This window comes from Cotesia glomerata, linkage group LG1 (assembly GCF_020080835.1).
Source record: "Cotesia glomerata isolate CgM1 linkage group LG1, MPM_Cglom_v2.3, whole genome shotgun sequence".
Classification (NCBI taxonomy): Eukaryota; Metazoa; Arthropoda; class Insecta; order Hymenoptera; family Braconidae; genus Cotesia; species Cotesia glomerata.
In genome coordinates this window covers 12,190,815-12,203,956 of record NC_058158.1, presented here as the reverse complement: position 1 = coordinate 12,203,956, position 13,142 = coordinate 12,190,815, and the positions used below count along the sequence as shown (strand labels likewise).

General features: G+C 30.4%; 1 protein-coding gene across 1 annotated transcript; it reads right to left on the bottom strand.

The window, feature by feature from the left end:
* Nucleotides 1-20: 20 nt before the first annotated feature.
* Nucleotides 21-13,000, bottom strand: LOC123258449 (endochitinase-like). Its single transcript, XM_044718453.1, has 10 exons — nucleotides 12,740-13,000; nucleotides 6,052-6,106; nucleotides 5,485-5,667; nucleotides 3,523-3,782; nucleotides 3,144-3,398; nucleotides 2,830-3,015; nucleotides 2,491-2,753; nucleotides 1,288-1,703; nucleotides 311-1,190; nucleotides 21-233 (listed from the first exon to the last, which is right to left on the bottom strand). The coding sequence occupies exons 1-10, from the start codon at nucleotides 12,746-12,748 to the stop codon at nucleotides 32-34; spliced, it is 2,709 nt and encodes a 902-aa protein (XP_044574388.1). The 5' UTR covers nucleotides 12,749-13,000; the 3' UTR covers nucleotides 21-31.
* Nucleotides 13,001-13,142: the final 142 nt, after the last annotated feature.

The following is a 13,142-nucleotide window of genomic DNA, read 5'->3' as shown; positions in this document are numbered from 1 at the left end:
CAGTAATTACTGAGCAATTAAAATATTTAACTTACGCAGGAGTAGTCGGACGACTACGACGAATGTTTACGTAATTAGGCGTCACTTTCTTAGCCGAGTCTTTTCTACTTTCCGGAAGGTCGCTAACCGTTTGCTCTTCAGAGGACGCAACATCCGCATTGTCTTGCTCGGAGCTTTCATCCGCCAGTTCTTCTTCGTCGAACTCATCTTCAAATACCGGAGTGGTGGAAGGTCTGTAACAAAAACACGTTAAGTTTCTCAGTTGAGTTTTTAAAACCTAGATATAATAAAATTCTTCCGTGTTTTATACCTTTGTCTTTCTATAGTAACATACTGTGGTTTTTTAGTGCGTCTGAGACTTTTTACTTCCGGAACGTCATCTAGACCTTCGAACTGCGCTCCACCTGGTCCATTTTGCGTTTCGCTCTTGATCTTTTTGGATTCCTCGGTGGTAGATCTCTGAGTAGTCGGCCCGAACAAATGGTTGACTTTGTTTGCCTGCCGACTGAGGACTCTTTCGTACAAACTGCGGCTGATTGTCGCCGGAGTGACGACTTGTCCGTCGTCTCCAGTGTCGGACTTTCTCATTGGACTCTTCTCCTGGATATTCAGCTGGCGTTCCAACTGTTCCAAGCCTCCAGCTTTTTTGATTAGCTCAATAAGTTCCTTGATGACTCTCGGGTCCTCTTCATCTTCTAGATCGAAGACTTTCGCGGAATTCGGCTTGAAAATCCTCGGGGGATTCGTCGTTGGAGCTTCAGTAGCTTCCGTAGTCGTAGTCGTTGGCTTATTCCTCGATATCGTTTTGTAAATCAGCGGTCTCGAGGTCGTACTTTTTATTTCTTCAATAATTTCTTCGTCAGTCGCATTTTCGTCTTCTTCATACTCGTACTCTTCGGCAGAATTCGTCTCTTCTGTAGTCGTGGTACGTCTCGTCGTGGTGGTCGGCCGGCTCGTAGTAGTGACCGGAGCTTTGGGAGTTGTTGTGGCGGCTTTGGTTTTCGCTTTTGGACAAACAACATTCCTGGGATAGTCGCACGAGTCTGCGGCTTTGTTGAATACTAATCCCGACGGACATGTGAATTGATGAGCAACGATACCGAGACCTCCCGGGCCGCTGTCGAGGCACCAGAAATATTTCTTACAGTCTCGCGGGTGAGAGAAAAATCCTTCATCTTCGCATTTGAAATCTATGTGAGTAATAACAATAAATATAATTATAAACTTTCTACATATTCAAGTAAAAATTGCCGTAATTAACAAATGACATTAATAAAAGAGACTTACCACTTCCAGGATCAGGAGTAGTAGGAGGTTCCGGTGTCGTCAATCTGCCACTCGTGGATTCTCTAGCTTCTTCTTCAATTGGTTCTTCATACCTCTCAGTCGTCTGAACCTTTCTACGATTTGTTCCTTTGCTCGATCGGTTTCTCTGGTTCGATTTCCATTGACCACTGGTTTGTCTAATAGCGTTGCCTTCGTCTTCAACTTTCCGGTCCTCGGTTTCTTCTGAACTTCCCCGGTTTCGAGCGTTAGACTCGGTTCTCTGGGAAACTCGTTTTCTTGGAGACTGAGTTGTAGTAGGTCTTTGTTTTTCAGGTCTTGCTCGTCTGTTATTGGAGTCGTTTGACCTTTGGCTACTGAGTTGAGGTCTGGTTTTTTTCCTGAGTCCTGATTTTGGTTTCTGTGTCGTTTGTTCATTTCTAAATAATAATAAAATTTTTTTTATAAGTAAAATATATAATTAATTTTGATGTTCCTTCATTTTTATAGTCAATAAGTCGGCATGACAACGTAGCAAGACCCAATTGTTTTCCAGATTTTTCATAGCAAAAGTTTCACGGCTCCTTTTTTTTTTTTTTTTTTTTTTTTAATTTTAAAACATATCAAGATAAAAATATTTAAAAATAAAATTTTCTTATCTTTTTTTTTAGATATTCGAGTATTTTGATATCTCAAAAACTAAGCGAGATATCGTAAAGTTTTATCTTTACTTTTCGTCTTATTTCATCGAGATTTATATAAATCGCCCTTCAAATCATGGCACTGTTTATATAAAACAATCGTGCCGAGAACTGCAGGTTCTTTCAGAGGTTTTAGTACCTATACGATAGATGGTGAACTATCCTTTTGTAGAAAATGTTTTTAATTGGATATAATTTAAGTTTAATAAAATTTCAATTACAATTATAGAAATTTTATATTAGTTTTTTTTTTTTTTTTTTTTTTTTTTTTTTTAAAGAAACGTCAATATATAATACTAAAAGTCATTTTTATTCGTTAAAATCAACCTATAAGATATATTTCAATAATATTGACATAATTTATTTTTGCAAATAAAAAATTCTAAACGTTTACAAAAAGTCAAGACCTTAATTGCGGATAAATACTGATGTAAAATTGAAAATTTGTTCTACTAAAAACTTAAAACCAATCTCAAGTTGAAACTAGCGAAGCAAGCGACTGACTGTTAGTAAATAAATAACTTACTCAATTGCACTTAACAAGGCTTCCTTGGCCGCCTCAATAAGTGGGTACGGACGACCATGACAATTACCACGGAAATCATCATTGTCAATCGCCCAAAACATGATACCGCCCAAGTTCTTTTCAATAACATACAGAGACTTCATTCTGACAATATCTTCATCATCATAACCGACCCATTGATTGCCTTTGAAAGCATACGGACCCATGGCTTTTGGATTAGGCTGCACGACTTCCCACTGAGTTGACTTAACATTTTCGCAGATCTGCAATAAAACCAGGTAATAAAAAAATTGCACTGTAATAGCTTACCAAAGAATAGTAAATTAAAAATTAATTAACCTCATAATAAGCAAGGTATCCTTTTTCTCTAGTAGCGTCTCCTTCTTCTCCCGGACCATCTGCCGGAGAGCCAATCGCAGTAGCGTCTTGATTGTATAGAGTGTACGAGCGTCCGTAAGTTGGGATTCCCAAGATTAATTTGTCCGGAGAAACGTGATGTTTAAGTAAATAAGACATTGTAAAATCCTGGAATTACAAAAATGACTGTTAATAATTTCTCATCAGATCACATGACATCTAATCACCCAGAGACGAGTTTAATCTGACTAATTTAAGGTAAGTACAAAACTAATTTATAAATAAAAATAGCTTACGACAGTGAGTTCGTTGTCATAATTATACTCGTTGTCCTCCTCGAGCCCGTAGAGCGGGGAATGATGATTAACGGCAGGTTCAAATGCCGAGTGGTAGTCGTAGGATAGAAGATTGAAGAAATCTAGGTACTCATTGAGTCTTGCCAAATCGTATCCTTTCTCCAGATACTCAATACCCGCGGGTATTGCCATAGAAAGAAGCAATCTCGGTCGTCCAGTCTTCGATGATTCCCTCTCGAATTCTTGCCTCAGTTCCTAAATCGATCGGGGCCAAGTCGAATTTCAGTAACATCGGATTAGATTATTATCTTCTATTTAATTACTCGAGCTTATAACTAATAACATAGTTCTTCTCTCGATTAAAAATCAATTACATTACCTGGACAAGATCCGCGTAATTATTTTTATCCCTCGGCTTCCCGCCATCTCGGAAAGCCGGGTACTCCCAATCGAGGTCCAGTCCATCAAAGTGATTCTGACGCAAAAATTTAACTGCGTTTTTAACCAACGCTCGACGTCTCTCTGGATCTGCTACCATCGGAGAAAATCGTGAAGAACCTTCATTCCACCCTCCTATCGCCAGCATCGTTTTTAGTTTCTTATTGTAGGTTTTCAGACCATTAAACTTGGCATATCCACCTATTATTATCATAATAATGTACAATTCAATTTGATTTGGAGTTCTGATCTTACATTAAAATTATAATGAACTTTATGAAAGATAATTGATCTCTATTTTTGGTATAGTGATCTATATTTTAAGCAAATTATCACTTCAGGCTCTGTATACAAAGTTTTATTTGTAATTATTTTATACAATCATTTATGTTAAATAATTCAGTATAATTTACATTAAAAAGCTCGAGTCAATGCTATCATTATCTTGCTTACAATTTCATTTATATTATTGTAATGCATTGCTTATTAAAGATTGTTTGCTTAACAAAAAACACTGAGCTATTATTCTTCATCAAGTTCATTACTATATTAATATTGCTTACGAAAGAACTAAATAAACATTATTATTTTTAAATTATGATATGAATTTTAATCTAAAAATCATTTACTTTAAAATAATTATTTAATTACTAAAAGAGTATAACAATAATAATAATATGATTTACAATAATTAAAATTTAAAACAGTATTATATTTGTAAACTTTAAAGAATTTTTTTTTTTAAATAAATATGTTCAAGAGTACTCTCTCAGAATTTTAATTCGATCCAAGCAATCTAATTGTACTTTTCCGCGCCTTAGATGTAACTACGTGGGCGCGCTAATAAGGTTTAAAAAACTTTAAACGCGTTTTTCTAAGAAACCACATTTTTACACCAATCAGTGCTAAAATTTCAATAACTACTGAAATTATTGTTTTAAAATTTTAATCACATATTTTGTATATCCCTGATTAAGAAAACTAATTTGAAATAATTAAAAACAATTTAAAATTATTCGACTAATATCCCAAGCGTCACATAGAAAACTGTTAACTTTTTGGTAAATTTTATTTAACAAGAAATCAAAAATTAATAATTGTTAACTTAAATTCAACAAATTATTACCAAAAAATTTTTATGCCGCTTGGGATAAAGATAAACACTTTATATTAATTGAATTATTTCAAATAATTAGATTTCTTAAACGGGGATTTGTAGAAATCGGCTGAACAAAAGTTGTTTAAAATTTTCGTTTTTCATCATTTTTTGCAAAAAACTGTGAAAAAACATACAATTTTGTTTTTTCCAATTTTTGCCGCCATTTTTTTTTATTTTCAGATGTAAATCAAAAATCTTAGTGCAGCTGGTCTCTAGTGATATATAGAATCTAAACACTCAAAATTTTTTCATTTTTAATGGCCCATTTTCGAAATTTTAACACCAGCGCAGACTCACTCACTAATCGAAACGTGCTATTGAAATAGAATTTTTTATATTAAAAAGTCATAAAATATATAATAAAAATTTTTTTAATGTATTTCAAAAGTGTATTAACTAAACTCAACAAATCCAACATCAATATCTTCATTCATAATCTCATAAAAATCTTTAAAAATAGTTTTTTCTTGGAGCGTCCACTAATAGAATACTGTCTTGATTTCGTTTTGAAATTTTAAGAGTATATTTTTGAGTAATTTTACAAGCGACTCATAAAAACAAAAAAAAAGAATTTTTTGAAGCCTTTACACCCATTTTTTTTCTTAAGTATCATTTTATACTTTTAAAAACTTGTAAATACTTTAAAACTTTTGCTATATAAAAATTTAATACCAAAAAAAAATCATCAACTATTTATACAATTAAAATAATCTAAAAATAAATAAATATATAATTAAAAATTACCTTTTTCAATGTCTTGATACTTATCAAACGGTTTGAGCGTATTGTCTTTCGTAAACCCTCCAAAAGCGTAAATAAGATGCGTACACAGATAGGGATTTATATTTTCAGGTGAAAACTTGGCCGTGCCTGGCCTGTATATCGACCAGTTGGTATAATAACAAACAACTTTTTTCTCCGCATATCCTAGTTGAATAAATTTATAATATTTTAATAATTTTGCATAATCATGATCACGAGTAATTTATATCGAGTAAATAAATGGGTTATGATATATATTTAAGAATCGATTTAGATTTGAAATTAAAATTGGTATTGGTATTTTATTATGTAGTATAGTATAAAGAAAAGCTATTGAGACATGGACATCACGCATGCTGCGCTTTATAGGAATAAAACGTACGTAAATGGTCGGGAGTGAAACCGCGACTTACACGTAGAGAAATTTTTAGTCTCGCCTTGGACTTTCGTTTGTCGGAAGAATTAATAGAGAAACAACAACAGTAACACTGTAACTATGTCTTTACAAAAAATTACAATTGCTTTGTACAATATTTATCGATTACTTACCGTTAATCGACGCCAGTCCCAGCACCAGCCACAGGAAGTACAGGCTCCCGTTTCTCTGCAACGTCACAATTATTATATCATACATATTTTATTTTATTAATCAATTAATAATCAAATCTTGTAGACATTTATATTTATCGAGAACAATGGCCCTTCCAAACGCGGATGTACCTAAAGACATGTTAGTAGTCGTCACGCATCGAAGAAACGTGCCCAAAAGGCTACGAAATATTTTCTTCCGGGACCAAGCCAGTCTTTAATTCAAAAAATAAATTATTAATTCCAAGAAAAATATTTATTTAAATTTTTGTTCCACTTGACTAGTTTGATAAATATCTTTTTTTCTATTCAATCTGTTATCTAATTATTTAATTGTTCTCCATGCTGCTTTCTCGAAACCTAATTTTTCTACTGAAATATAATATTTATAATAATGAATTAAATTTGCCGATTCATATCACCTAACTTTGCGTTAGAAAAATATGTTACAAAGAAGAAAAGTATTTATAATTTCAATAGGAATTATGATAATTGGAGATTTACAAGTCTATTGTAAAAGAATTGTCTATTATACAAGTTTTAATTGACTCACTACATTGTACTCGAGAATGTTTTATGTTTTGTTAGCGTTAATTGCTGGTGAAAGAAATGTGCTGCTGAATTTTGATCTCTAGGTCAATTCATTTATTTAATTTGAATTGTTGAATCAAATTTTTTTTTTAAAGTTTTTATATTTAACTGCAGAATTAGAGTATTAAATTTTAGGTCATTAATATCTTCGAGCTTCACAATGACTATTTCCATTTTTATAAACTTGAAAAAGTTTTTTTTACTTTGGAATATTATGAATTGTTAGCGAAAAATGAGTGCTAAAATGACTGAAACTAATTGCTGTTTTTTTTAAATTAATTTGATCGTTTTTCCAACTTTGTTTAATCTCTTATCATTTTTTCAACACGTTTTTATAAGCTTGACTTGTAAGTAAGTAACGGAATCTTTCAACGTTATTTTTATCGACTTTAAATCATCTAATTAATTTGAAAATTTGCACACGTATCAAGGATTGATGACACTATAATAATTTTATAACTTTATTTTGATGTCTTGTACAGGATAAATGTTTTTAGAATAAAAAAAAAAAAAAATGATTAATTTTACAAGTGAAATATATATCATTCTTTCAATTATAGTAAACCTTGTTCGTTTTTTATAATTGAATAAAAAATTTCAATGTTTTGCCTTTCGTTTTTAATTACACTAAAAAATTTGAAAATAATTAAAAATTTTAATAATTAAAAAAAAAATACTTTAATAACAAACTAAAAGGAAAAGTAGAAAATTACTTTCAATTAGTTGAAAATTTGAACAAAAAGTTTATTTTATTGTAAAACAAGTTTAAAATGCTTTACAAAATATTTTAATTTTAAAAATATGTATCAATAAAATATTTTAATTAATTCTATTAAAAATCTAATGATTCTTTTTACAATCAAATAATTTTTTTGTTAATCACTTTATTTTTTATTTTAAGCTGCTTAAAAATCATTCAAAACTATTTTTTGGTATATTTTGCTATAAACTGAGAGAAAAAATTTCTTTTGAAAAAAATGGACATTGTTATGACAAGAAATTAATTTGTCAAAATTTCTAATAATTTTGTTTTTTAGCTGAAAAAATCAAAATTTTGTTCAAAGTAATTTTCTTGTCGAAAAAAATTTTTTACGATTTGGGAAAAATTAATTTGAAATAAACAACGCGAATTTTCACCCAAAATTGTTTTTTCCCAAATCTAAAAAACTTTTTATCAACAAGAAAGTAACTGAGTAAAATTTTGATTGCTACAGTTAAAAAATTTTAACAAATTAATGTCTTGTCATAACATTGCCCATTTTTTTGAAAAGAAATTTTTTCTCTCAGTGTAAAAGCGTTTTTCTTGAACTTAAATTTATTATATTTTTAATATTTGACACAGAATTTAAACTTTTACTCATAATTTTCAAAATTAAATCCTCCAAAAAATTTTCTTATAACTTTCGACTAAAGGTTAAGAACTTCAATAAAATTTATTCAAATTTTTCTTCTGTGAATTAAAATTTTCTAAATAAAGAATAAAGATTTAAAATTATTTAAGGTAGTTGTAGCGTGATAGGCATTTCAACAGAAAATTATGAAATTTTTTTTATTGAAAGATAAATATATTAATAATTCACTACCAAAATTTCAGATCAATTGACCGCACCGTTTTTGAGTAATTAATTTTTGAAATTGCATCTTTTACACGTAGCGGTATAGAGAGATGATAAAGTTAGTATGAAATCTTTGGCCCACTCGAGTGGTATGGAAGATTTCATACTAACTTTACCATCTCTCTATACCTCTACGTGTAAAAGACACAATTTCGAAAATTAATTACTCAAAAACGGTGCGGTCAATTGATCTGAAATTTTGGTAGTGAATTATTAATATATTTATCTTTCAATAAAAAAAATTTCATAATTTTCTGTTGAAATGCCTATCACGCTACAACTACCTTAATCTTCAATATCTCTTAAGACTTTAAATGACCTTTTACAGACAAAAAATTTCGAGGTATTTGACCGGGTAAATAAAAAGAGACAAATTTTTGATTATTTTGTGGCAGAGAACTATGCGTATTCTCGACACTCCACTCCTTGTTATGCAACGTGTGTAAAGAGAAAGCAAGAAAGAAAGAAATAAATAAGGAACGCACGATATATAAATATATAAATGTATAGAAATATATATATAAAGAAGTTGTAGCAGAAAGATATAATATGGGGCCCGTTTGAATCGACTTTCTCGGGCGTTTCGGCGCGACGTCAAACGTAATAATCTCTTATTACGCTGTTACATCGCTGGTACATTAACCATTTATTTATTACTCTAACTGCTGATTAAAAGTTTTTATAATTCAAATTTTCAATATTTTATTAATTTATTCTGTTGTTTTTCACTGAAAGACCATTAGCGACTCATAATGCTCAATAATTGTCAATAAAAATGAAAAGTTAAGAAACTAAACAGGTTTGTAATGAAAATAAAAATATTTTCCCAAGGTCGCTCGAGAAATATCGGGACAATGCTGGAGAAATTAAACGTGAAGTATTGTTTGTTTTCTTCGTTGATAAACTCGGAGATTTTCTTTTAAAAAATTCTCCAGGATAAGTTGAGAATATTGCGATGGTTTTTCATTTAAATTTACATTCCTCAAAGCATTTAACATCAAAGATTCTGGTAGCCATTAGTGTCAGAGTTGTTTAGAGCTCCACAGAATTAAACAAACTTTTACTTTCATCGGGATTAGCTCCAGGGATTGCGGCAAGTCTTATCGGACCTATATTTTTAACAGGAAATAAATAAATACATATATCAATTATCATTTTTTCGCTAATCACCATCCAGCCTCAGGATAAACCGTTTAATTAAAAATTACTGTATCATGTATTTAATAGTCTCTCGTGTGATCATTGACACACATATTATATGGGGAACGTGAAATTACAAAGTGAAATTTTATAGTTTAATTTTCTCAAATAATTATTCATTCACATGATTGAATGCTTTTTTAAATGTATTTTAATACTCGAACCGGATGACACGAGCCCCTTTCTCGTACAAGACTGGACGAAGATAAACTTAAGAGGAGGTTTAAATAATTAAACGTCGTTCAAGACCCGTCGGCATTAACCGCAAAAGGTCAACCAGCTGACTGTCCCTGTGTCTAAATCTCACATTCGATCCATCGACGTGGAATAATATAACAAGAACTTTCGATGCCGTTGACGGCTACTTTAAATCCGCCATTTTAAATCGGAAACTTTTAATTTGTTCATCTAATATTACTCAATTGATATTGATAACTTTATTTATTTTTTTTTTTTTTTCAATCTACGTAATGATAAAATGATAAAACAGGGTGAAAATTGGAAGACTATTTTAGGAATCTCTGACTCGAAAAAAATTTCAGGAGTTACTGATAAAACAAAAATTGCAAGTCAAGAAAATTACTTGTCATCAAAGTGATAAAACGTGTGAAATGAAGAACTATAGTTGTGCTTTTTACAGAAACCATCATTAAGCTTCACTTGGATTCTTAGGTAATCTCTCGGGAGTTATTTTTACGCGAAAATTACTTTCTTACAAGCTATTACTACAAAATTTGCCGAGAAGAATTTAACTTTACTAATAGCATTTGAAAAACTATAAATGATTTTTTTGTCATTTAGAAATTTAAATTAAACTTTTTTTTTTAGTTTAAAAAAGTACGTGAAAAAGAAGACAGCGGATAAATAAGCTAAAAATCAAAATTTATTATGAATCTAAAAAATTTATCGATCATTAGAAGACACTTGGAAAAAATTTTTAAGCTATAACAGAGTGACGTTTAAAAGTTTACTTTAAAATTTCCTGACTTTAGATAAAATTCAAAGACCTACTGAAAAAATAAATATTAAATTTTTAAATTATCCCTTCAAATAAAACTTTCATCATAATTTTAAATTACTATAAAAAAACTGCATGAACTTTTTGTGACTATAATTTATTGAGTCAATCTTTTACAGATTTTTGTGTGATTGAAAAATTAAATTTAGTTGAATAAAGTATTTATAACTCTTTAAAATACAACAAATAATTACAGAGTCAATATTAACCTTGTTTATTAATTATTTTTATCCTACTTTTTAATTATTATATATCATTAGTTTGAAAAAATGGAAATTAGAGAAGTTAAGTAATACAAAATAATATCAGCTATCATTACAGCACAGTTGACTAGCATTGAAAGGATAATAAATAAAAAAAAATTATTAATTTTTAGTAACTTTCATTTCCTCATAAGTTAGTTCAATTACTTACGCATGTCTTCAAAGCGAATATTTTAAATTTAATTTTCTTTGTTTATTGAAAAATAATCAAAAATTTACTATAAAATTTCCCGACTAAGGTTGAAATTTTATCATTTTTCCAAGTTATTCAGGTCGATCGCTACCCTATAAAATAATTTCACTTTCTTTTTTAGATTACTTTATGAAAGAAAAAGATGAAGTTAGTCAAGGGTTATCATTGGTTATTTAAAAAATCAGAAAATTTCGGATTAGCTAAGCAGCTACTTGAAGATAGCAGTACATAACGTCTAACGACCCATGTGCAATAAATTTATAGTAATTCTGAGTGCAGAATTTCTTCCGAAAACAAAATAGACAGATTAATGAGCCTCGTTAGTGTGAGATTTATGTGTCGAGTAATATTATTTACCGATCTCTCCTAGAAGGTCATTTATTTATACATCTCAGGGAAAAGTTATTTACCCGATCACCTGATCGATAGATTGACCAGCAATAAGCCGAGAAGACATGAAGGTCGCAATCATGGTCGTATGTAATATAAGCGATTGACAAGCTCTTCCTTCTGTTTTCATCGTATAAATTAACGTATCGCTTTCACTATTCACATACATTAATATAATCATCATCATCATCATCATCATCATCATTATAATATTGTATATTTATATTTACATTATTATTATCGTTTAATATTCATATACGCACGTGTTGGCGTGTTAATAAATAAAACTCATAGAAAATATAAATTTCTTCTTTTGAAAGTATTGCGAAAATATTTAATTAAATTCTTAAATCATTGACAATTATTATGACACACTAAATTGTATTATTATTTATATTTCTTCGTGTTTTATTAAATAACTTCCTACATTACTGAAACGGGTGTCAAGTATAAGATTTAAATAAATTATCAAATGTTACAAATTATAACGCGATGTTTATTATTATTATAAATATTACTATTCCTACCCTCGGAAATAAAAAGCGAGAAAGATTTTGTAATTTGTAATTTAGATTTCTTTTACTTTTATAATTATCATTTATTACCGTAATTATTAACTTTCAGATAGGTTTATATAAATTACATGAATTACAAATGAATAATTAATTAAAAATTTATTTTTTATCACGGTAGTCTCAATTTAACAAAATTAAACATAAAACCATTGACAGATAATTAATAATTCCAGTTTCGCAATAAGCAAAACTAATTGCCACAACAGTATCTTAAAAGTGGGCAGAAATAAGCTAATTATTCCCACAAACCGATACTCAGAGATTCTCCCACATAATAACAGATATGACTATCATAGATGGCTCCCATAATACGCCTGTTATGTTTTTTACCATATTCCATAACTTTTTATTAGCGTTATTCGGTAACAACAGTGTGAATTATGAATTCAGAGATAGGAGATACCATCCGCGATTCCTCTGTTGCGAAACCATCACGTAATTCACCGTACATTAATACAATAGCTGGATACTTATCCCTTATCTATTATTTCTATTCTCATTCTTATTAGAATTTTATCCGACTTACAAGCGGCTTTAAACGGCTCCGGTCAGTATATAATTATAATTACTATATACCGGTAAGTACTCTCAAGGCCCCTTGGCTGCAGAAAGTAATGTACTGGCTATCCTCAAGATTGCGTGCTCGCCAAAAACTTGTATGCAGACTCAACTCGCTCTCTTCGACCTCATAACGCTTCAATTATCAGCTCTACTTCAATTTATACGCACAATTTAAAACTCAAGGTTTTACCAAGTTAATAAATTAATCAATTAAAGGTAAAAATATATATCTAAATTCTCACCCAATCCATCGTTATGATCCCCAGTTAATCTTCTTCTTAAATTTCAGGAAGTTCGCATCCTGTTGCAAAAGACACTTTTCTTCCCGCACGGCACTGGTACGTATTAATTTTTTTTCTTTTTTACTGTCTTTGGACTGTTGAATTATAATTATTATATTAAAATATAATTAATTTTTGCAGGAAGTCTTACTGTTATTAAAAATACTTTGGATGATCACTGGCGCAAGTAAGTGCGTTCACGTCGATGTAGAATGTCGGACTGAACAAACGGAGGTAAATCCCTTTCGCGTTTGCCACTCCAAGGTGGAACAGCACTGTTACTTTCATGGGTGTTTATCGCCGGTTAAACTCTGGAGAACCCCACCAAAGAGCGGGGACAACAAATACCACCGGGAGTATTACC